Source organism: Eschrichtius robustus, chromosome 12, assembly GCF_028021215.1.
Source record: "Eschrichtius robustus isolate mEscRob2 chromosome 12, mEscRob2.pri, whole genome shotgun sequence".
NCBI classification, from domain to species: Eukaryota; Metazoa; Chordata; class Mammalia; order Artiodactyla; family Eschrichtiidae; genus Eschrichtius; species Eschrichtius robustus.
Window position 1 is genome coordinate 100557331 of NC_090835.1, and position 26821 is coordinate 100584151.

General features: G+C 41.1%; 1 protein-coding gene across 1 annotated transcript in view; it reads right to left on the reverse strand.

Annotated features, from left to right (window-relative positions):
* Nucleotides 1-11054: 11054 nt before the first annotated feature.
* The window catches only part of SYCP2L (synaptonemal complex protein 2 like), a 67757-nt gene continuing 51990 nt past the window's right edge, over nucleotides 11055-26821 (reverse strand). The window contains exons 26-31 of the mRNA XM_068558138.1: nucleotides 21822-21923; nucleotides 20660-20766; nucleotides 19678-19769; nucleotides 19043-19142; nucleotides 18879-18937; nucleotides 11055-11164 (exon numbers count right to left, since the gene is read on the reverse strand). Of these exons, the coding sequence (XP_068414239.1) occupies nucleotides 11110-11164; nucleotides 18879-18937; nucleotides 19043-19142; nucleotides 19678-19769; nucleotides 20660-20766; nucleotides 21822-21923 (515 nt within the window). The 3' untranslated portion in view covers nucleotides 11055-11109. The remainder of the gene's footprint in view (nucleotides 11165-18878; nucleotides 18938-19042; nucleotides 19143-19677; nucleotides 19770-20659; nucleotides 20767-21821; nucleotides 21924-26821) is intronic.

The following is a 26821-nucleotide window of genomic DNA, read 5'->3' on the forward strand; positions in this document are numbered from 1 at the left end:
TGCAGTTCTGGATGCACTGATGGGCTTCATATCTGCACAACAAGGAGGGAAGCACCCTTCAGCCGAAGGAGAAAGCCCAGGCAGCTGGAAACCTCTCTGATCAAAGGGAAGAACTTGGTTAGTTTACACTTTCAAGCTCAGTTTGGCTAGAGGTTTCAGGATGCTTATTTCCAACCTGGTCTTTAATTCTAGAGAAGCTTAATGAAACACTTATTGCCTTAAACCATTCAAGGGCTGGTAAAAAATACAGAGCTATATAAAGTCTTAGTCACAAAAATTGCATCAGGTAAATATCTTCACCTGTTTCTAAGTGTTACAATTTTAAACAAAATGTTTACTTTTAACGTGATTTTCCTAAAGCAAAGCTTTAAAAAAAAAATCTGTATAATTTGTTAAAAAAAAAAAAAAAATGTTTTTTCCCCAAATAAATTTCCTCTTACTCATAGGTATGAAAACATTTAAATGAATATTGTAAGCATATATGTTGCTAATTCCAATTTTTTTAAGTAACAAAATGGAATGTTTACTTTCAACCCATTGAAATTATATACTGAACTATTTAGGCATACTGTGCAGGGGGGAAGTCCTCTCCATTAGAGAAGTATTTTTAAGTATTTTAAGTTTACTGTGATGGACCACTAGCACTTTGTATAAGAGACCAGTCTAGTTCTTTCCAGTATTTCCATATCATTTTATGTTTCTGGGGACTTCCTTATTTGGAAAATAAGGATATCACTTTTTTGGTTTTCCTTTGAAAATACTTATATGTTAAGATCATAGTATCATGATTGGGGCAGCCGGGGAGGCAGGAGAAGCCATTTTTCTTTGTAGATTAAAAAGCATTCTGTATAATTGTTGTATAATAAATTGATTTGTACACTAAAGTATGTTGTGATTCTTTTTGTTTGGTTCAAAGAAGTTAAAATGTGTTCTGCATGCTGTTCCAAGTGACCTATTACTCAGGAATTTTTTAAAGTGACATTTTAGCAATTAATTTTAGATGTTTAATTCATTTCAATAAGCAGTGGGCTTTTATGTAACATTGTTACCTTTACGTAGTATTCATATACCAAGTTAAACTATTTCAGAAAATGGTCATTCATAAGGAAAAGTTAAGACCAGTTAGATAAGCAGAGGATATAAAGGTTATCACAAAAACCGCTTTACAGGGTAACCCAGGGAGGATCACTGGATTGGGTGAAGAGATGATGAGATTAGGCACAAACAACATGGTGCCATGCTCCGCAGCCCTGGACTCTCCTGTTGCAGAGACGGGCAGACAGGAGGCCACCGCAGCTCGGGAGTAGGCATGTGAGCTGAGGCTTGACCTTGGTGAAGCCTGGCAGAGACTTAAGGGCGTGGAGCAGATCACAGATTGTCATAGTCGACGCCTAGAGCAGAGGTTTAATGTGACGTTGAGAACAAACACACAGAATGGTACAAAAAAGGGCTCAAAGTCTGCTTATAAGTAGCTTAAAGTCCTGGATAGTAACAAGGATGGGGCAGAAAATACTGAAGATCAGGAGGGGAAGAGGGAGGGGGAGGTGGCCCTGACGAGGGGAAACTTCATCTTACCTCTGAATGGGGGCTAAAGAGCCTCCCTCTTAATCTACTGGGATTTCATTATTTTAAACAACGGGTGGAACCAATTCAATAAAGCACAGTAACTGTCGTTGCAAACTAGAAGCTGCTTATACATGATAAACGTTCACCTAAATAAGTTTTAGTGTCTCCGTATAAAGGAAAATTCAGTGTGTTTTTATTATTAAATTTATTTTATTACTACTTAAATTCATTATTTAGGCTTTCTTCAAAATCAAATTACATTCACATTGACTTACAGAAAGATAGACAAGATGAAAAGGCAGAGGGCTATGTAACCAGATGAAGGAACAAGAAAAAACCCCAGAAAAACAACTAAATGAAGTGGAGATAGGCAACCTTCCAGAAAAAGAATTCAGAATAATGATAGTGAAGATGATCCAGGACCTCGGAATAAGAATGGAGGCAAAGATTGAGAAGATGCAAGAAATGATTAACAAAGACCTAGAAGAATTAAAGAACAAACAAACAGAGATGACCAATACAATAACTGAAATGAAAAAACTACACTAGAAGGAATCAATAGCAGAATAACTGAGGCAGAAGAACGGATAAGTGACCTGGAAGACAGAATGGTGGAATTCACTGCTGTGGAACAGACTAAAGAAAAAAGAATGAAAAGAAATGAAGACAGCCTAAGAGACCTCTGGGACAACATTAAACGCAACAACATTCGCATTATAGGGGTCCCAGAAGGAGAAGAGAGAGAGAAAGGACCAGAGAAAATATTTGAAGAGATTATAGTCGAAAACTTCCCTAACATGGGAAAGGAAATAGCCACCCAAGTCCAGGAAGCGCAGAGAGTCCCATACAGAATAAACCCAAGGAGAAACACGCTGAGACACATAGTAATCAAAGTGGCAAAAATTAAAGACAAAGAAAAATTATTGAAAGCAGCAAGGGAAAAACGACAAATAACATACAAGGGAACTCCCATAAGGTTAACAGCTGATTTCTCAGCAGAAACTCTGCAAGCCAGAAGGGAGTGGCATGATATACTTAAAGTGATGAAAGGGAAGAACCTACAACCAAGATTACTCTACCCGGCAAGGATCTCATTTAGATTTGATGGAGAAATCAAAAGCTTTACAGACAAGCAAAAGCTAAGAGAATTCAGCACCACCAAACCAGCTCTACAACAAATGCTAAAGGAACTTCTCTAAGTGGGAAACACAAGAGAAGAAAAGGACCTACAAAAACAAACCCAAAACAATTAAGAAAATGGTCATAGGAACATACATATCGATAATTACCTTAAACGTGAATGGATTAAATGCCCCAACCAAAAGACATAGACTGGCTGAATGGATACAAAAACAAGACCCATATATATTCTGTCTACAAGAGACCCACTTCAAACCTAGGGACACATACAGACTGAAAGTGAGGGGATGGAAAAAGATATTCCATGGAAATGGAAATCAAAAGAAAGCTGGAGTAGCTATACTCATATCAGATAAAATGGACTTTAAAATAAAGAATGTTACAAGAGACAAGGAAGGACACTACATAATGATCCAGGGATCAATCCAAGAAGAAGATATAACAATTATAAATATATATGCACCCAACATAGGAGCACCTCAATACATAAGGCAACTGCTAACAGCTATAAAAGAGGAAATCGACAGTAACACAGTAACAGTGGGGGACTTTTAACACCTCACTTACACCAATGGACAGATCATCCAAACAGAAAATTAATAAGGAAACACAAGCTTTAAATGACATAATAGACCAGATAGATTTAATTGATATTTATAGGACATTCCATCCCAAAACAGCAGGTTACACTTTCTTCTCAAGTGCACACGGAACATTCTCCAGGATAGATCACATCTTGGGTCACAAATCAAGCCTCAGTAAATTTAAGAAAATTGAAATCATATCAAGCATCTTTTCTGACCACAACGCGATGAGATTAGAAATGAATTACAGGGAAAAAAACGTAAAAAAGACAAACACATGGAGGCTACACAATACGTTACTAAATAACCAAGAGATCACTGAAGAAATCAAAGAGGAAATCAAAAAATACCTAGAGACAAATGACAATGAAAACACGACGACCCAAAACCTATGGGATGCAGCAAAAGCGGTTCTAAGAGGGAAGTTTATAGCTATACAAGCCTACCTAAAGAAACAAGAAAAATCTCAAGTAAACAATCTAACCTTACACCTAAAGAAACTAGAGAAAGAAGAACAAACAAAACCCAAAGTTAGCAGAAGGAAAGAAATCATAAAGATCAGAGCAGAAATAAATGAAATAGAAACAAAGAAAACAATAGCAAAGATCAATAAAACTAAAAGTTGGTTCTTTGAGAAGATAAACAAAATTGATAAGCCATTAGCCAGACTCATCAAGAAAAAGAGGGAGAGGACTCAAATCAATAAAATCAGAAATGAAAAAGGAGAAGTTACAACAGACACCGCAGAAATACAAAGCATCCTAAGAGACTACTACAAGCAACTTTATGCCAATAAAATGGACAACCTGGAAGAAATGGACAAATTCTTAGAAAGGTATAACCTTCCAAGACTGAATCAGGAAGAAATAGAAAATATGAATAGACCAATCACAAGTAATGAAATTGAAACTGTGATTAAAAATCTTCCAACAAACAAAAGTCCAGGACCAGATGGCTTCACAGGTGAATTCTATCAAACATTTAGAGAAGAGCTAACACCCATCCTTCTCAAACGCTTCCAAAAAGTTGCAGAGTAAGGAACACTCCCAAACTCATTCTATGAGGCCACCATCACCCTGATACCAAAACCAGACAAAGACACTACAAAAAAAGAAAATTACAGACCAATATCACTGATGAATATAGATGCAAAAATCCTCAACAAAATACTAGCAAACAGAATCCAACAACACATTAAAAGGATCATACACCATGATCAAGTGGGATTTATCCCAGGGATGCAAGGATTCTTCAATATACGCAAATCAATCAATGTGATACACCATATTAACAAATTGAAGAATAAAAACCATATGATCATCTCAATAGATGCAGAAAAAGCTTTTGACAAAATTCAACACCCATTTCTGATAAAAACTCTCCAGAAAGTGGGCATAGAGGGAACCTACCTCAACATAATAAAGGCCATATATGACAAACCCACAGCAAACATCATTCTCAATGGTGAAAAACTGAAAGCATTTCCTCTAAGATCAGGAACGAGACAAGGATGTCCACTCTCACCACTATTATTCAACATAGTTCTGGAAGTCCTAGCCACGGCAATCAGAGAAGAAAAAGAAATAAAAGGAATACAAATTGGAAAAGAAGAAGTAAAACTGTCACTGTTTGCGGATGACATGATACTATACATAGAGAATCCTAAAACTGCCACCAGAAAACTGCTAGAGCTAATTAATGACTATGGTAAAGTTGCAGGATACAAAATTAATGCACAGAAATCTCTTGCATTCCTATACACTAATGATGAAAAGTCTGAAAGAGAAATTATGGAAACACTTCCATTTACCATTGCAACAACAAGAATAAAATACCTAGGAATAAACCTACCTAGGGAGACAAAAGACCTGTATGCAGAAAACTATAAGACACTGATGAAAGAAATTAAAGATGATACCAACAGATGGAGAGATATACCATGTTCTTGGATTGGAAGAATCAACATTGTGAAAATGAGTATACTACCCAAAGCAATATACAGATTCAATGCAATCCCTATCAAATTACCAATGGCATTTTTTACGGAGCTAGAACAAATCATCTTAAAATTTGTATGGAGACACAAAAGACCCCGAATAGCCAAAGCAGTCTTGAGGCAAAAAAATGGAACTGGAGGAATCAGACTCCCTGACTTCAGACTATACTACAAAGCTACAGTAATCAAGACAATATGGTACTGGCACAAAAACAGAAACATAGATCAATGGAACAAGATAGAAAGCCCAGAGATTAACCCACGCACCTATGGTCAACTAATCTATGACAAAGGAGGCAAAGATATACAATGGAGAAAAGACAGTCTCTTCAATAAGTGGTGCTGGGAAAACTGGACAGCTACATGTAAAAGAATGAAATTAGAATACTCCCTAACACCATACACAAAAATAAACTCAAAATGGATTAGAGACCTAAATATAAGACTGGACACTATAAAACTCTTAGAGGAAAACATAGGAAGAACACTCTTTGACATAAATCACAGCAAGATCTTTTTTGATCCACCTCCTAGAGTAATGGAAATAAAAACAAAAATAAACAAGTGGGACCTAATGAAACTTCAAAGCTTTTGCACAGCAAAGGAAACCATAAACAAGACGAAAAGACAACCCTCAGAATGGGAGAAAATATTTGCAAATGAATCAACGGACAAAGGATTAATCTCCAAAATATATAAACAGCTCATTCAGCTCAATATCAAAGAAACAAACACCCCAATCCAAAAATGGGCAGAAGACCTAAATAGACATTTCTCCAAAGAAGACAAACAGACGGCCACGAAGCACATGAAAAGATGCTCAACATCACTAATTATTAGAGAAATGCAAATCAAAACTACAATGAGGTATCACCTCACTCCTGTTAGAATGGGCATCATCAGAAAATCTACAAACAACAAATGCTGGAGAGGGTGTGGAGAAAAGGGAACCCTCTTGCACTGTTGGTGGGAATGTAAATTGATACAGCCACTATGGAGAACAATATGGAGGTTCCTTAAAAAACTAAAAATAGAATTACCATATGACCCAGCAATCCCACTACTGGGCATATACCCAGAGAAAACCGTAATTCAAAAAGACACATGCACCCGAATGTTCATTGCAGCACTATTTACAATAGCCAGGTCATGGAAGCAACCTAAATGCCCATCAGCAGACGAATGGATAAAGAAGTTGTGGTACATATATACAATGGAATATTACTCAGCCATAAAAAGGAATGAAATTGAGTCATTTGTTGAGACGTGGATGGATCTAGAGACTGTCATACAGAGTGAAGTAAGTCAGAAAGAGAAAAACAAATATCGTATATTAATGCATGTATGTGGAACCTAGAAAAATGGTACAGATGAGCCAGTTTGCAGGGCAGAAGTTGAGACACAGATGTAGAGAATGGACATATGGACACCAAGGGGGGAAAACTGCGGTGAGGTGGGGATGGTGGTGTGCTGAATTGGGCGATTGGGATTGACATGTATACACTGATGTGTATAAAATTGATGCCTAATAAGAACCTGCAGTATAAAAAAACAAACAAAACAACTAATACTAAACTTTCATTGGGTTATTTGTATGGAAATATGTTAATATAAATGTTTCAGACATTACATGAAATTTCTAAAAATCTTATATTTGTATTTGTATGGAAATATGTATGGAAATATGTTAATATAAATGTTTCAGACATTACATGAAATTTCTAAAAATCTTATATTTGTATTTGTATGGAAATATGTATGGAAATATGTTAATATAAATGTTTCAGACATTAAAAAAAAAAAAACAAAAAACAAAAAAACAAATTACATTCACATTAAAGAAGAGTTCTACTCCAGGGCAGGTAAAGAAATAATCACTCTTATGACCCCTAAACTACACTCACCTAAAATATCCCTTGACCTTCAGTAACACATGACTTTCAGTCATGGGGAAAAAAAAAAAAAGCTACTGATTTGTAGGTCATTTTTCTGTCTTGAGAAGCTGCGCTGAGGGAACACTCGGATGACACTAAGAGGACGAGTAAATCTGAAAGTCATACCCTCACTGAGCGCTCTGTAAACTCAGTCAGTATGGCTCTTACGGGCAGCCCACGGGGAGCCCATTATGACACCATCTGCGGCCAAATCCCACGTGGCGGCCCAGCTGGGGTGAGGCTCAGCACAGCCCTCGTCGGCGCTCTCCAAGCTCCGGCACGTACCGTGGCATTTGCATGCACCAGTCTGTTCCCTTGAGACACGGGGCAGTGCTCTTGTGCTTGCCAGTTACCACCACGCAGCCTTTTACACTTGGCCTGTGAACCTAGCTGACCCCGGGAGGCACCTCAATTCGTGAGATCTGAGCACTGAAAAAAATTCTGCATAGTTTTGCCTGGACTGATGTCATGTACTTCGAGGGAAATGAACTTTCCTGTTGACTGTGACCCCAATGATAAATATTACAAGTGGCAAATTTCTCTGAAAGATTTAAGCCCTCTACCAAAGATAGTCCATGTAGAACTAGCCTTTATTTTTTTTTAAGGCTAGTTTAATCCTATGGGCTTTGATAGACTCTACTAGAAATAGTAATGTTCAATTGCAAAGCTCATCAACTCTACCTTCCCAGTGCTGTATATTACACTCGGGATACAAAAGTGACCCAGATGAAATATGTGCCCTTAGAGTTCATAGTCTGGTAACGTAGATGGAGAAACATTTAATTATAAAACAACAGAAGCACTGAAAACAGCTTACCTTGAAAACTTTCCCAAAGGAGACAGTGCCTGAGCTGTCTTGATGGCGTGAGGAATTCTCCAAATAGACAAGGAGGAAACTTTGTCCAAGGAAACTCCAGAGGTTAAACACCCAGGACTCTAATGGGAGTCACGATCCCCTCCGCAATGGTGAGGCACTTCCTCCAGTGCCCCCCACGTGCCAGGCGTCGCACTAGGGTTTGGAATAAAATGGTGAAGAGATCAGACAAGGTATCTGGCTCAAAGAGATCTCGTCCAGTGGGCACCCCCTAGAGGGAAAACGGGGGTTATCACAAAATGGTAAGAATGTGCTGTTTATGCTGTTAAACATGTCAGGATTCAGTCTCCCCTCATTCACGTGGGGAACCAAAGATGAATGCTGAGGCCACTATTTATTCCTGATTCAGCTCACACCACCATGCTACCACTCCTGGCTCGAGAAAAATGACCAAGACAACTGAAACACCATCACCCAGTAAGAATAATCACACTTCTGAAGTCTATTTGAAGTTTTTTTCTTGTTTTGATAACCAAAAAAACCAAACAAACTATTGCACTGTTTATTAGTGTCCAAGCTGAGAAGCAGAACCACTAGGTGAGACCCACATATATCCCCACAGAACTTGACCTTACACAGCTGTGGGAGTGATTAAGCAGCCTCTGTAAGGCTGTTGTCGTCAGGTCTGATGTTAGAGCTTGAAGTCTACACGGCAGACAGTCAGGAAGAGGGGATAGATACGGAATGGGGAAGACCGAGAGCAAGCCCTGAGCTGGAGCTCCCAAGGACAGACTGCCAGCCTAGCTGCCTCTGACCTTGGGGATGAGGGTGACCTGCAAAAGCCAGGGCCTGTGTCACAGAGCTATGCACACACCTGGCCCATCACAGAGGAGGAGGTGACAGAGGATCAGGGGAAGGCAGAGTAGCTGCAGGCCCAGCATCTGCCTCAGGGCACGTGCACACAAAATGGCAAACCCGTTACTCTGCCCTGCAAGCCTCCCGCTGGCCTCTCTCTGTGGCCCACTCTCACCAGAAAGGTACAGGAGCAGGGATCCTGGGAAATTCAGGTCAGCCTAGCCGACACATTACAAAGCCACCGTGTCCCGTTACAAACAATTAAAAATGCTGGGGCTTCCCTGGTGGCGCAGTGGTTGAGAATCTGCCTGCCAATGCAGGGGACACGGGTTCGAGCCCTGGTCTGGGAGGATCCCACATGCCGCGGAGCAACTAGGCCCGTGAGCCACAGTTACTGAGCCTGCGCGTCTGGAGCCTGTGCTCTGCAACAAGAGAGGCCGTGATAGTGAGAGGCCCGCGCACCGCGATGAAGAGTGGCCCCCGCTCACCGCAACCGGAGAAAGCCCTCGCACAGAAACGAAGACCCAACACAGCCATAAATTAATTAATTAATTAATTAATTTTTTTTAAAAAATGCCTGTGCCACATAAAGAAAGAAACCCAGTGACCCAATGGAAAAATCGAAAGGCAAGCCCCTAGCTTACCTGAATTCCCGGTAAGAGGGGTTTCAGCCAATAGTGACCAGTGCTCTGGAACGCAGACGGCATTTGTTTCTCTATTATCAGGTCAGTAATAATGACCATATCATAAATGGGAGAATCAAATGATTAAATGACCAGAAACATAAGAGCCTGACCAAGTACAGCTGGGCCTCCTGCTCAAGAGATCCTGGTCCACGTGGCAACAAGTTTTTCCAGCTATCCTTGACCAAAGACAAAGCTGAGTTTCTTTCATGTTGGAGATTTATTGCTTTACTTAACATACTAGTTTTCTAGCACCAAAATTCCAAACTGATACTTATTATCCACATATTCTAACCACTCCGACCCCCTGCCCACCTTTCTGACACACACACACACACACACAGACACACACACACACACACACACACTTCATTCCTTAGGCTCCTTGGAGAGGTCTCAGCTACACTGGTTTTGAGACACTGGTATTAGTCAGGATTCTCCAGAGAAAGAGAACCAATAGGATATACATATAGATATCCTGATGTACAAAATATATGTATAAATAAATTATAGATGGGGGAGAGATATTTTTCAGCAATTGGCTCCCAAAATTGTGGGAGTTGGCACGTGTGAAATCTGCAGGGCTGGCCAATAGGCTGGAAACTCAGGCAGAATTTCTATGCTGCAATCTTGAAACAGAACTACTTCTTCCAGCAACCTCAGTCTTTGCTCTTAAGGCCTTCAACTGATTGAACGAGGCCCACCCACTTTATGGAGGGTAATCTGCTTTACTCAAAGTGCACTAAGTTAAATGTTAATCACGTCTAAAAACGAAGTTAATTAAACACTTTCATACTCTATAAAGCTTACAACAATATACTAAAACGTAGCTCATTAAAAAATTTTCAAGAAAAATGACGGCAAATTGGGGTTGTAAAGATTGCTTTAGGCTGATTAAACTATAAATGAGCTATATTATGTAACTTAATTATATAATGTATAAGCTGGTTTTCAGTCTACAGCCTTTAATTGTACTTATCGAATCATGAGCAAAGTTACTTTGTAGATGGCCTGAACTTATGTAGGTTTCATTTTCCTAAAATAAATTCACTCAACTGTATATACAACTTCATGCACCAGACTTTATTAGAGCATTTAGTAATTACTGAAAGATGAATATTTCTCCTCTGCTAAAGCTGGTAGTTATGTTAAAGTTCTACAGAAACCAGAATATTTGCGGATCAAATGAAAGAGTAACTATTTCAAAATACAACACCATTTTCATCTGAGCTATGAAAATAAAAGTAAACCCTCCCTTAAAGAGATATACTAAGTAGTATATATACAGATGCTGAGGTTTCCCTGCCCCCAAATAACTTGAAGACACTTCTCAAAAATCAATTTTACTTTAAAAAATCATTAAAAAAAACCCAAATCACTCCAAGTTGCTAAACATCCTGAATTTCCTATTTCCTGACCAAATTTTAATACAAAAGGTTAACGTTTGTAAACAAATGGACAAACTACCAACATATTACAGACTATTCCAACTTGACTGGTCTCAGGAATTCCGTTTGGAGTGAATGAGCACAGAGCATTAAGGCACCGCTGCTGTGGCCTGAGGTAGATTTATCTCCTTCCCGTGGCTCAGACTGGTGGAAAAGGAACAGGAGAACAGTAGTTAGTGGAGCCTGAACTATCCCCTTCCTGGTCTCTAGAACTCAGCAAGCCAACATGAATGTCACTCCTTTTCATCGGCTCCATCCCTAACTCAGATATTCACTGAAGTTGCATCGTACACGGCCACTGGAAGCTAAGGTCAGTGCAATGGGGGAAACTGCCCGGGGTCAAAATCGCTCTCAAAATTCTCTTAAACATGTGCTGCTTTCAAGACACACATGCCATCTCCTGACAGTCTAATGCACTAGGTTATTCTTCCCTCTGGTGTTGGAGAAAAGACAGCTATTTCTTGGGTGAAGGACCAGATAAAGTGGCTGGGCGGGCTTTTGGGGCCACCTTGTATGAAAAAAATGCATGTTGTTAATAACCAGTTGTCACTGAGCCCAGTTGGATGCTCACACAAGAGGTAGGTAGGAGCTGATGTCAACTGAGGCAACACAGTCTCCCATCCTCATGCAAACACTAGGGCGCATGCTCATTGAGAAGAATGGCAGACAGAATCACCTGTGCAATTTACTTCTCCATTTTTTCCTGTGTTCAGCACGTATAATTTAATTTAGGCATGACTGACATTACTGGTTACCTATCCAACATCTGTTCTCCCCTTCTTCCTTATTAACAGAACCCCACTTTGCGGGAGGACGGTAATATGCTCAGTTAGATTCTTGCCACCCCAGATTCCCTTGTAACTAGGGAGGTTCACGTGACTCAACAAGATGGAGACAAAAGTCTATTGGTTTGGCTTCCATGAAAACTGTTTCCTTAATTTTAAAAAAAGGGGAGAAGGACTTCCCTGGCGGTCCAGTGGTTAAGACTCCACACTTCCACGGCAGGGGGCATCGCTTTGATCCCTTCTTGGGGAACTAGGATCCCACATGCCACGTGGCACAGCCAAAAAAAAAAAAAGGGAGAATAGATTCTAGTGGCACACGTCTTTTACCAAATCCTTCACCCATCCCCTTCTCCCTGCCTGGAGTATAGGAGACATGCTTAGAGGCAGAGCTGCCATCCTGTGACCAAGAAGCCCAAAGCCCCATGAAGGATGGCAGAGCGGAAGGCTAGAAGAACCTGGGTCCCTAACGACCACTTAAAGCTGCTGTTTCAGCCCTCCGGGCTGCTGCTTAGAGGGTTAAAATTAAATTCCTATTTGGTTTAGCCACTGGAGTCTGATTTCTCTTACATATGACCAACTGTAACACGTACATTTAATTCGCATTTGATCCAATTCCCCACTAGGGCTGGGAATTCTAATATTCTTAGCCCAGATTAGTCTTTTACCCATATCCTCTTTTAGTACTATTCTGATTTGGAGATTTGTTATTTTTGTTTCCCCCAAATAAAATAGTAATGTCTTCCTGATAACAAAAGTCATTCAAGATATAGGTACAAGGGTATTCACTACAGATTTATTTGAAATAATTTAAAATAATCTGAATGTTCATCAATAGGAAATCACATGTATAAGTTGTAGTAGGCCCATAAGCTAGAATACTTTACAGTTATTAAAAAAATTAGCAGATCCTTACTATTGACTTGGAAAGGAATCCTACTTCTGTTACTGAGAGAACAAAGGAAGAGCAATACTCATAATATTTAGTATATCATTTGTCAATTAAAATATACATAATTAAACTTATAAAGAGATTTGTATATATCCTTACATAAACATAGAGAAAATACCTAGAAGAACATATACTAAACAGTAAGGAGAGAGTTCTCTCTGGATCATAGAGAAGAGGGAGGGTTGGGGAGAGGGGAAAAAGTTCACTCTTACTTTATAAATGTTATGCTGTTTAAGTTTACTACACAAAAGTAATTTATATCTTGCACTAAATTCTAAAAACACAGAACAGCCTATATAGAAAGTAAAGTCACCTAAAATGTCACCACACAGAAATAACCACAGATGACATTTTGATGAATATCTTCTAGAATCTAGACCTCTTACTACATATTCATGTACCCACACGCTCTCATCCTCTGCAACACCACCCCGTCCTTGGACAATTCTTTCTCGCCCTCTTCTTTTTTTTTTTTTTTTTATAAATTTATTTATTTAATTTATTTATTTTTGGCTGAGTTGGGTCTTCATTGCTGCGCACAGGCTTTCTCTAGTTGCGCTGCGTGGGCTTCTCATTGCGGTGGCTTCTCTTGTTGTGGAGCATAGGCTCTTGGCACACGAGCTTCAGTAGTTGTGGCTCGTGGGCTCTAGAGCACAGGCTCAGTAGTTGTGGCACACGGGCTCAGTAGTTATGGCTTGCAGGCTCAGCAGCTGTGGCGCACGGGCTTCGTTGCTCCGCAGCACGTGGGATCTTCCCGGACCACGGCTTGAACCCATGTCCCCTGCACTGACAGGTGGATTCGTAACCACTGCGCCACCAGGGAAGCCCTCTCGCCCTCTTCTGCTGGCTTCCTCTCCCTTATCAAACTTCAACACACTGGAGCAGCCCGAGAATTCTGTCCTGGAACAACTGCTCTCTATAAGTGGTCCCTAAGTCAACTCATCCAGTCTCGTGCTCAAGTCCCTCTGCCGTGAGTTTCAGTCCTGAACTTCCAGTTACCCACCTGACAACTCCATCCAGACGCTGAAGTCACAAATCAGATGTATGTGTCAAATCAAGTCTTCAATATCTATCCACATCCTCCTCCTCCCCCTACCCATAAAACCAGACCTTTCCTAGTCTTCACTATTTCCTTACATGACACCGATCTCCACCTCGCTGCTCAAGCCCCAAGCTGGAAGTTGCCCTTAATCCTGCTGTTTCCCCACCCACCACATCTAACCCACCAGCAACCCTTCCAGCTCCATGTGCCCCGGCACCTTGATCTGACTCCCCACACCAACACACACACGCCTTTGAGAACGGACAGTCCTTTACTTTTATCCCTTTCATTGCAATTAGAATCTAATCCAGTGTCCTTACTGTGGCCTGCAGGGCCCTAGGTGACCACCAGCACCACGCACCCGCCTTCTGACCTCATCTTATACCGCTACACCCTCAGTCCTTTTGTTTGGCCCTCACTGAATTCCTAGAACATACCAAGCTGCTTACGGCCTCAGACATCCCGTCCATTTCCTCCGAAGTGCTCCTGCCCCGCTCTCCCACCAGTGGCTCCATCTCACCCATCAAGTTTGAATGCAAATTTCACTTCCTTCGGAAGGTTTGACTTGACTCTCCTCTTTCCGTACTATCAGATTCTCTCACCTCACACTTTTTTCCTTCTTAGCCTTTACCACTATCATGAATTCTTTTTTTTTTTATCATGAATTCTTATCTGTTTAATTGTTTACCATCTACCTTCCTACTAGAATGTACTCCCTATGAGGTCGAGGACCTCTTGCCTTTTGTTCTACCCCCAGGATCTAAGACAGTAGCTGTTACCTAAAAGACTCAACAGTTCATTGAGTGAGTGAACATACGAACATATGCACCCTCATCTAACATTAAAAACAGATAGAGGGCTTCCCTGGTGGCACAGTGGTTAAGAATCTGCCCGCCAATGTGGGGGACACGGGTTCGAGCCCTGGTCCGGGAAGATCCCACATACCGCAGAGCAACTAAGCCCGTGCGCCACAACTACTGAGCCTGCGCTCTAGAGCCTGTGAGCCACAACTACTGAGCCCACGCGCCACAAGTACTGAAGCCTGTGCGCCTAGAGCCCGTGCTCCGCAACAAGAGAAGCCACCGCAATGAGAAGCCTGCGCACCACAACAAAGAGTAGCCCCCGCTCACCACAACTAGAGAAAGCCTGCGCACAGCAACGAAGACCCAATGCAGCCAAAAATAAAATAAATTTATTTTAAAAAAGTGTAAATTGGTACAATCTTTAAAAAAAAAAAGTGGGATTTTGTTATAGAAGCTGCTTTGCAACAAGCTTTTACTTTTTACTCATGTTGAACATCTTTCAAGTCAATATGATCTAAGTCATTCTTTTTGATGGCAACATGGTATATCACACGAATGTATCAATCTACTTAACCAAACACTAGCTGGGCATCTAGATACCTTCCAATATCTCCCTATTAGAGTAGTTTGTAATACATGTTGGTCTACATGTCTTTGCACAGTCCGATTTCATCTTTAAGGTCATTTCCTAGAAGTGGAATAACTGCTGTGTCAGAAATCTCAAATCACAACTTTGGACACAGAAGGGGTTTTTAGAAAATCACCCACTTCATTTACTCTCAAATAAAATGAAACGGAACACACGTTTTCAAAAAAGAAATACTACATTCGTTAAGATAAATGAAATTGCATTCTTATTAAAGTGTATTTGGATATGGTCTACTTAGGGAACCTAATTCCGACCTCTAGCTTGAAGAAAATCTCAAAGTTGATATCTGCTCAACAAGCCCCGTTATTAAATGCTGTAGGAATGAACAAAATAGTATTCGAAGAATCTAGCTGGGTGGGAGGGTGGTTGTCCTTAAAGTGACTGTGTCCAAAAACAGAAGAGGTGGCAGTTGCTCTACACATTCCGTATTTATTTACTCGGTGGGCCTGACAACACTGCCAGAAAGCTCTTGGAGTGGTAGCCCCATGAGCCACTGGCCCATCTGGGAAGCATTAGGGATCACAGTGGCAATTCTATAAACTCTCTCCTTTAAAAGTCTCTCAGAGTCAATCCTGTCTGGTTTCAAATCCCTCTTTGCCTTCGTAACTGCCAAAAGACAGCCGTTGTCACCCACACTGTCACCCGTTCTCACCAGCTGCTGGTTGTACATCTCCTCCTTTGCCCCAATCTACTCCCCTTCCCCACCCTCCTGAGCTCCTCCTCTCTAGCCCCTACAGCTCAATCTCTTGGCAACAAATTCCCCAAAATCCTCAGCCTCTTCCTGGAAGAAAATACCTCCTTGCCTCCTTCTTTTAACTAAAATGTGACTGACTTCTGATGGTACCACCCATGATCATAAGTGAGATTATTCCATGGGTCTCTCTGCAATTTTTCTTGTTTTGGTATTGCAATGCAAGATTCATTAAAAAAAAATTGAGAATTTTTATTCTCCTATGTGCTAGAATAGTTTCAACAACACCAAAGTTATCCCGCTTTAAAGGACTGGTAGAATTCCTCTGTGATGCAATCTGGACCATACACATATTTGGAGGGAAGTTCTTTAACAACTTTATTTCTTCTATGAATATTTGCCTATGTTTTCACATCTGTTTAGAAGTCTGTTTTATTAAATTGTATTTTTCTGGAAAATTGTCCATTTTTCCAGGTTCTCATCAACACTTGGAGGTGCGTGGACAACTGAAAGTTAAAATGTTAACAAATGAACTCTAGGTTCTGCTCCAGCCACACTTCCCTCCCCAGTCTTCCTTCTCTCTCTAAGTGGCAGCACCATCCAATTGCTAGAAGACAGCAACCTGCGAGGCATATCCCTAACTCTCCATCCTTTACCTACTGCTTCCATCTGTCAGTAATTTACTAATTCCAGCTCCCAAACGTATCTGGAGTCTCTCCATTTCTCACCCTCTCCAAAGGCCTCCAGTCAAGCTTTCCTCCGCTACTCTTCCCTCTTCCAATCAATTTTCAACATAGCAACTAGAAAGATTTTCTTACAGTATAAATCAGATTATATCACCATCACACCCAATGCCTTTGCTCAAACCCATCCATATTTTCCTTCACCCTTAGTATAAAATTCAAACTCCTCAGCATGGTCACAGAGGGCTTCCCTGGTGGCCCAGTGGTTAAGACTCCGCCTGCCAATGCAGGGGACACGGGTTCGAGCCCTGGTCCAGGAGGATCCCACGTGCCGCGGAGCAACGAAGCCCGTGCGCCACAACTACTGAGCCTGCGCTCTAGAGCCCGCGAGCCACAACTACTGAAGCCCGCGTGCCTAGAGCCTGTGCTCCGCAACAAGAGAAGCCACCGCAATGAGAAGCCCGCGCACCGCAACGAAGAGTAGCCCCCGCTCGCTGCAACTAGAGAAAGCCCGCGTGCAGCTACGAAGACCCAACGCAGCCATAAACAAACAAACAAACAAACAAACGTGGTCACAGAGAGTTAGTCATGCTCCCAGCTTCATTTCAAGTAACTGTCCCCCTTATACTACTATGATGCAAGAACTTTCAGTTTCTCAAAGATGTCAAAATTCTAGTGTGAACCTTTGGGACCCCTAAGGAGACTATGTTTCCAAAGGTTCTGTGAGGTCAAAACTATTTTGGTAATAATGTTACTAGTACTAAGACATTATTTGCTTTCTTCATTCTTCCTCTCTCACAAATGTACAGTGGAGTTTTCTAGAGGCCACGAGTTGTGTGGTGTCACAACGGATTGAATCCAGAAGCAGATATAAAGTCTTCTATTAAGCCAGACATTAAAGAGATTTGCAAAAACATAAAACAATGCTACTCTTCTCAAATTTCTTGTTTTGAAAAGTCTGATTATTTTTCATAAAAGTCTGTTATTTACATCAGTATGTAATGATTTATTACTGTTATTTTTAAATAAATACATTAAAAAACTCAGTCTCAACTTTTAATGTGGAAAATATTCACAGATATAACCCACAAAGCAAAAGCTCTCTGGGGATCCTCAATAAATTTTAAAAGTGTTAGGAGGTCTTATTCCAACCAGTTTGAGAACCATTCCTAACCAACCATGGGCATTCAGTGAAGAGAATTTAAATGGATATCCACTTTCATCATGTATAATGGTACATGGAAGACGATGTGTGTATGAAAGAACTTTGAAAATCTATAGACTATGCTGTCATTATTATTCATTATGTTAACTGGAGTAAATAGCAGAATGGATAACTCAAATTTTGACAGTTTTTGTTGTTCTGGTTTGAAATACACGATGTGATCAGAATTATACCCTTTTGGGGACTTCCCTGGCAGACCAGTGGTTAAGACTCTGAGCTTCCAATGCAGGGGGCGAGGGTTCGATCCCTGGCCGGGGAACCACATGCTGCACGGTGCGGCCAAAAATAAATAAATAAATAAATATTTTAAAAGGAAAAAAAGAATAATATCCTTTTTAAAACCACGTGACTTACATTTCTGTGATAAAAGCTGATGCTCAACTAGTAGAGAAAGCTTTAGCCATTATAACTTTATATAGGGATCCCTTTTGATTCAAGCAGGAAGAAAACACTAGAATTTCTCCCAGGGCACAGGCAGTGGAGTGAAGGGCTCCACTCTCCATTCCCCGACTCCCTACACTCTAGAAAGAGGAACAATGGTCCAAATGGATAGAAGCAGCAGCCTCAGAATATAACTGACTAATCACAGTGAAAGGAACGTGCAGCAAGATAAACCCATGTGTTGTTTTAAAATATATATATGTTTAAAATATTTACATATATTATATGTAAGGTGTATAGAATATATTCTTTCAAGAACACAATTCATTTTAAATGAAAATCAACTGTTCACACAGAAACCTCTATATTTTTCTTAAAATCTATTTTAATTTTTTAAAATATTGCTTAAAAAGAAAACACTTTGTATCAAAAAACACTGAAATTCGGATGATCTTTCCTGAGCAATATCCCAAGCCACGCCCTGTGCCCAGAGAGTGCCCCGGAAGTGGCTGCTTAGAAAAGACGCGGCTAATTAGCTACTTACATAAGCTTTTACCAACATCGACCGCTCATGCTCTAGCTAAATACCTCATACTTCCACTAAGATACTTCTAGAAAGAATGCTTGTTAAAAAATAAATAAATAAATACCTCAGCAGTTGCAGTTCACAGAATGATCTCAGATCATCAGACTGTTTCCCCCAAAATTCCTAAAATTGAACAAAAGGTTGGTTGGTTGAAGCGGTTGACAGTCACTCCACCCGGGAACAGATCCTCTTAAGTCACAGAGAATGTTCCAAACAAAAAGAACTTACCAGAACATCCTCTTCAAGGCGCTGCAGACCCCCAATATCCTCCTCAAGATTACTCAGCTCTTGAAGAACGAAAGTGTGAAACTGTTCTAGTTTATTCAGTCTGACAAAAACAAAAGCAACGAATTTCACTGGGACCGCCTGGACCTGACACAAGACCTTCTTAATCTTACTGCAAAGATACTTCATATTTTTCTCTAGACGGTTCTTGTCTTAAAAATACACGACTCCTGGGCTTCCCTGGTGGCACAGTGGTTGAGAATCTGCCTGCCAATGCAGGGGACACGGGTTCGAGCCCTGGTCTGGGAAGATCCCACATGCGGCGGAGCAACTAGGCCCGTGAGCCACAACTACTGAGCCTGCGCGTCTGGAGCCTGTGCTCCGCAACAAGAGAGGCTACAATAGTGAGAGGCCCGCGCACTGCGATGAAGAGTGGCCCCCGCTCGCCGCAACTAGAGAAGGCCCTCATATAGAAATGAAGACCCAACACAGCCAAAAAAATAATAATAATAATAAATAAATAAATAAAATAAATTTATTAAAAAAAAAATACATGTCTCCTTTCTCTTCTTTCCCCTTGGAAATGTTGTTTGTGAGGGATCCCAAGTCCATAAACTTGTTTTGAACCCAACACTTACTTGCACAGGTGTATCTGGTTTAAAAGTTTTATTAGGCAATCTGGTGCTTGCTTTGCAGTTTCTGAATAAAGTGGGCTCCTTCTGTACCTAAGCTAAACCATAACAATAACAAAATGAGCACGGTTGGGTTAAACATAACTACCCAAATCGGGTGTGGGCTTTGTATTAAAAAGATGTTGCCTGCACATAATATTCACAGCAAACATTATCACTAAAGAACTGTAATAAGACACCATGCCACACACTTCATGTGTTACCTCAGGTTTGATACCCATAAAGGACAATAAGCTAAAAATAGTAAAACTTATATTCATGCTATTAATACACATATTGAATATCATGAACAAATTTCCATGATAAATTAGCTTACACTGGTATTGCAGAAAATAAGATTGGAGATCTTCCAAGTTAGTTCAATGAATCTATGTTAGGGTAAGATACTTTTCTCAAATGTGCTAATAGATAACTCAGTAGGGATTTATAAATAGTAGGACAAAATGGAGGGGATGGAAGTGGTTTCAAAGTTCACCTTGCAGGCAAGGTTTTGTGACGGCCTGTAAGTGCGGTGTGTCTGAATTGGCCACCACTCAGCTGACCACCTGCCCACGGTCACCTCCTTCTTTGTCCCAGACACCTCTCTCACCCACATGGTCCCCCTGCCTTCTCTTCCTTGTCTATCACTGTGACCAAATCACTGCTTCCTGGTTGTCCAGTTTTCTGAGAATGCGATCAACAAAACCAAACCTTTCCATATAGGTCCATCTGGTCCCATGGTAGCAAATGGACATGGAATAGCTGTCTCATAAATATAAACCACAATTCACAAAGGCACTAAATTCAGTGACCACAGCTAAGACAAACCTACCTCCCCAGAGACTCAGGGACACCTTCACACAGGAAGGATAACAATGGTATAAATGAATATGAACCTGTTACTTTAAACACATAACAAGCTAGCTTTTCATTTTTAGTGGACCATTACCTCGTATTTTCTTTTCAGTTCTCTAGTGAAGTTTTCAAAGGTGGTGATCATCGCAGAACCTTTCAAGTTCTCTGGAATAACTTTTAAGGATGAAGTAGAAATGCCTTCTGAACAAGAATAGAACATTAAATAAAACTAACAAAGGGCTCAGAATAGGTGTGCTCAGTCCACCCGCTGCCCAGAGTGTGGACAGTCATTTGGAAGCACAGATGCGATCCACAGAAGCCCCACTGGCTGCCTGGCTGTGACCGCAGCAGGGCTGACTCTGGCCGTGACCCACCAGGCCAGCTTGAGCCAAGAGTCCTCGGCGGATGCTTCATGCTGCTTCCCACTAAAACTCACTCTCTGGCAAGTGCTCATTTCATCCAAACTTTCCCAGCACTTTAAATCAGAGCAACTGATAGTACGTCTAAGAAGCAGGCTGAGGTGTGGTAAGAGGCTTTTCGGAGGATGTGATGGGTAGGGCATTTCTAGGGGCAATGCTGGCATAACAGCTTCTGGGTGCCAAGGAGTTTTACGAGGGCTCATGAGGGGTCTGGCACTGTTCTAAGGGATATGTATGTATCAACTCATTTAATTCTCACAAAATCCAAGTGAGATAGGCACTGTTAATGCCCACTTTTAACACAGATATCACATAACTGGTGCAAGCTCACACTGACAGCTCCAGGATTGGAACCCAGGCTGCCTGGCTCTTAACCACAGTCCTCGAGTACCTTAGGGCTTCCAAATTTGCCTTCTTGGAGCCTTTTGTTTCAAAGTATCATAGTGTCACTCATCCAGAAGGCCAACGCCACATACGCAGCCTTTTCACATCAGTCTCCTTCATTTGTACAGAGTGGATATTTCTAACTCAAAATTTTAGCTAATAATCATCACCTAAAGCAGAGACCTGTAAATTTTACAACACCTAGGCCCTGAAAATTGCCACAAAGAGTTAAGAGGCAGAAATCAGATTTCCAGGAGGAGATAGTGCTTGCTTTTAGCTACCATTTGTGCAGCAACGCAGTTGTCTCTGAAAGGACAAAGCGCTTAGTTTTTAGGGTCCTGCAGCTACTATGATCTTAAAACTGTAACTGCCTTGTAATTCCTGTTGGGACATGCAGTGCTTACACATTTGCCACGTTCTTGCTTGACCGGCTGGCTGGGCACACAATGTTACCTGCCAAGTCTGTTTCTTCTGCCACTGAGGAAAGGCATCCTGGAGCGTTGCCTTCTTCCAATCGCGACTGTTTCCACTTAGCGAAATGACCATCTGCTCTGTCTGAAGGCAAGCGCAGTTTGCTGATAACCACACACGCGTTTCTTGGGTCCTAAATTTATCTTGCTCTCTTTTCAATAGTATCTAGCCTTGACGAGCAGCAAGCGAAACTCATTCCCTACTCGTTGCAAATTGCCTATCATTTGGCATGTTGACTAAGAACAACACAAGTATCAAAGCACTAAGTCTACTGGTGCCTGAAAGAGGACCCACGGGAACGTGCAATCCCTTTGATGAGCTCAGTAACATTCAGAAACACTCCCCTGAGTAAGATACAGGCTGCATCAAACGAAAAGCTGTAATGCTTGGCATCAAAACCACTTCCAGGGGCTTCCCTGGTGGCGCAGTGGTTGAGAATCTGCCTGCCAATGCAGGGGACAAGGGTTCGAGCCCTGGTCTGGGAAGATCCCACATGCCGCGGAGCAACTCGGCCCGTGAGCCACAATTACTGAGCCTGCGCGTCTGGAGCTTGTGCTCCGCAACAAGAGAGGCCGCGACAGTGAGAGGCCCGTGCACCGCGATGAAGAGTGGCCCCTGCTCGCCACAACTAGAGAAAGCCCTCGTGCAGAAATGAAGACCCAACACAGCCATAAATTAATTAATTAAAAAAAAAAAAAAAAAAAAGGCAGATGGTTGCTTTAAAAAAAAAAAAAAAAACCACTTCCAGGGCTCTGGGCCAAAGAGCAAGGTGGTGAGGTTTCCAGGCAGACTGGCCCTTGGAAGCGCATCGGATCACCCCGCGGAGGGCGCCACCTGCTGGTGACACAGGAGCTTCAGCACCGAACTGAGAGCTGCCTCATAAAGGAGCTCATCTTGGGTCCTCGCTAGCTCAAGTGACTGAGAGCCTCCGCTGATGAGATTTAAATACAGATTCTGTTTTCAGTTCAGCATTTACTAAACATTTTCTGTTTTAAAAAAATTGAAGTAGAGCTGCTGTACAATGTGAGATAAGCTACAGGTGTACAATACAATGATTCACAATTTTTAAAGGTTATACTCCATTTATTGTTATTATAAAATATTGGCTATATTCCCCATGTTGTACAATATATCCTTCTAGCTTATTTTATACCTCATAGTTTGTACCTCTTATAGACTCACAGATATGGAGAAGAAACTAGTGGTTACCAGTGGGGAGAGGGAGGCAGGGAGGGGAAAGATAGGGGTAGGGAAATAAGAAGTACAGTATCTTTTATTTTGATGTTCAGTTCACCCCAAACATGTCCTCACCCCATCCGGGCCCTCTGTCTTATCAGTGGCATCTTATCACTGTCAATAGTGCACTAGCACCAGGCCCGACTCCTGCTTTTTACCACCCTCTTCTCTCCCACCATCAAGGCCTGAGGCTCTGCCTACAGAAAGAATCCATACCCCTCTGCATCCCCACACCGTGACTGTCCCAAGGCCAGCTCCCAGGGAGGAGCTCATCAGGACATCCCTTCAACTGTCATCCCCCAAATCCCTCTCTTGCCCGAGCTCTCTCAAGCAGCAAACCTGTGTTTCCAACTGCCTACCCAACATCTCCACTCAAAACCCACTCTTTTCCATTCCTCCCCACCCCAGCTGCTCTTTCTTCCCCACCATACACTCAGCCCCGCCACACACACTTAACTGGGAAGACATTTGCTCTTCCCTCTCTCCTCCCACATCTAGCTAGTCACTATAGATTTTCCCCCTGAAAGTTCTGGAATTTAATTTCATGAATTTGCTCAATGAATATTTGAGTGTTACTACGTGCAGGGAGCTGGGCAAAATGGTGGGAAAGCAAAGAGGCAAGTTTCCCCTTCTGCATTCCACTGCTCTACCCTGGTCTCCTTCCAGCTCCTCAGACCCTGGGCCACTCTCACCTCAGGGCCTTTGCACCTGCTGCTCTTCTGACTTGCAGCCTCCCCCCACCACCTCCATAACTACACTAAGGTTTCCCCTGGCCATCCAAACTAAAATTTCAATCCAACCCCCCAGCTCTTAAATCCCCTTCCCTGCTTAATTTTTACTTAGCCTCTATCACAATATAAAATACTACATATTTCACTTTTCTTGTGTATTATGTCTCCCCCACTAGAAGGTAAGGTCCAGTGAGGGCAGGTATGTTGTCTGTTTTGTTCACTAGAATATCTAACACGTAGGAAAGTGGCTGGTGCATAGTAGATATCAGTAGACATTCACTGAATGAAAGAATGAATAAGTGAGTAAATGCTGCAGAATATCCAAGATTCTACAAAATAAGATATATCTTATATTGTCAAAAAAGGATCTTAGTAAAACAAGAATGTATTCTAATTATCTTATGCTAGCAGTGAGGGTAGAGATACAGGAATATCAAAAACCTCAGAGACCCAAATACCTACTACATAAATAACAAACTGAAATTAATAAAATTTAGCATGTTAAGATCTGCTAAAACTACCTTTTGGGAGGAACTGTAAAATACTAATTTTTAGAAATAGCACCATAGTAGGAAATACCAGTCATAAACATCAAAGTGACAGAAGGAAAAGAAAAAGAATTTTGCTATTAAAATTATGCAGAACAGAGAATAGTCAATGTTAAAATAGTTCATGCCCTGTGGTAAAACAGAAGATACATTTTTAAGAAAAATGAATAACTTAGGTTTAAATGTCAACTTAGATTATTTTCTATTAAAGAAACAAAAAGGAAATAGCAAAATGAGAGGTAAAACAAGAGAGATAATAAATATCTAATTGAGAGAAAAGGACGACCAAATGCAGAAAGAACTAAATTAATAATACCAGATATATAGATAAAATGATCATATATGAATGATGACCTTCATGGGACACCTTAGTTGCTTTGTTATAATAGAATTTTCATAAACTGAAAACTTCGGTAGAGGTCACATTCTCACTTGGAAAAGAAAGAGCCCACAACCAGCCTCTCTAATAAAAAAAATAAAATAAAATGAAAAGCATAAGAAAAACTCTCAGCTTTGAGAGGTGCAACTATCGCTTCTCACTGCTCTTAGATTAGGTGTGTTCATTTGTTTGAAAAGTATGGGTGGATATTTTCTAGTGAGTTGCACTGTTTCAAGGCTAAATGATTTTTAAAACTCAAAGAAAGAATCCAGACACAGCACTGTCCTCTTCCAGCCTCAAAACAAATAGAGCTCATGCTTGAATCCCACATGGTGTCCATATCCCAGTCAGGGCCCAAAGAAACCACTTAGAAAGGATTCCAGTCAGCCCCAATTAGGCACCGATGAACAACTACTACGTTTCTTTACATTTCTTTCCATGCTGCCTGTTCTGCCCCTTCCGGATTTTTTTTTTTTTCTCTTCTGACAACATATTTGTAGCAACAGCTCAAAGCATGGCCTTGAATTTTGATTTATCATGCTAATGCACCACCCGTGGAAAAGCAGGGCATCTGCTGGCACAGACAATATTTACCTTCAATGGAGAGACGAATCCAGGAACACTGTGTAAATAAGCTGGTTGCCCCCTGAATGAGCTGCTTGGAATTTGTGAACCTACTAAAGTCATCATCCAGATGGACCACTTCAGGGACATGGAAATAATTTGGCATAGAAAACCCTTTTTGAAGAGGCAATCTTGTTAAGTACTTTACCTGAAACAAAGGAATGGCTCTCCAGAGAGAACAGGGACCCCTAGGGAAATCAGTGCACTTGTTAAAGGATGCAGGTCCTAAGTGATGCAGTTGGCTCAGCTTTGTTTCCATGGTAACTGCATGCCTCTTTTAACCAGGACTTTTTGACATTCTCATAAAGGGGTTAAAACTATGAACACACAGCACTTCAAAAATGAACACAAGCAGTAAACACACTGTGGCTGAAACTAGAGTGATCTCAAATGAATGCTAACTCGTTTGTTGGTGGCTGGTAGAAGGAGTGTACTCTTGCTTTTGAACACAGCTCTCTTCATTGCCATGAAAATTGAAGACTTCTGCCATCTGCGGAGCTTCTGAACTTATTTTGGGCACAGGCTGTAGAGAATAATTTGGTGTCCATATTACATTTATTTACTCATACTTCTGATAAAACGGTTTTTAGTGCTACACAGAATCAACCCTATGATTAATAGCCAAGTTCTCCTAAGTTAAGGCATTTAAAAAAATCTTACTCTGAGGTGACACCCTGTGGCTTAAAATGATAAAGGCCAACAGCCTTCACTGGAGCGAGAATAGTCTTCTTTACCAAAATATCCTTCCTGTGGAGGCATTTTCCTAGCGCCAATTCCTTTGTTTCTTCTACCAATGTGTACTATGCCGAGAATATGAAAAATTGAAGACAATCTTTATTGCTGAATTCCTCAGTCTGACGGGGAGTACTGAAATATCTTTTGCCTGGATTAATACATTTTAAAAATCAGTAAATCAATTAATAATACTTAGTTGTGACTATGTATAAAGGATTATTCAATATGGAATTATGCAGAGGTTCATCACTAAATGACTTTCTAAGTTTCTTAGCATTTTCTAAATTTCTTATTCTGGTCCCTTGGCAAATATTTATTGAATGCCTCTATATGCCAGGCACCAAACTAGGCATTCATAGCACCATTGGAACAAAGAAGCTGTCCTCCTGACTCCTTCCCAATTCTGGAAGCCTCTCCAAGAAGGTACACGAGGGCAAAATGCAAAATCATGAGTAGTCATCCTGTTTGCTTGCAGTTCTGGGAGCACGGCATATCCAAAGTTCCAGGGCAAACATTAAAACAACAGTCTATGAGCAAAATAGCAGAATAGGAGTTTTCTACTGTTTTCCCCCAAAGGACACCGATTTTGAAAATCACCTACTGACAGAGTGGCCTTTGTGGAAGTCTGAGAGTCCAGTGGTGAAGATCTAGCACATTGTATGAGGAAGAAAAAAATCCAAGATGGGATGCATTGAAGACGGTAACAAGGACACTTTCGCTTGAGCCACA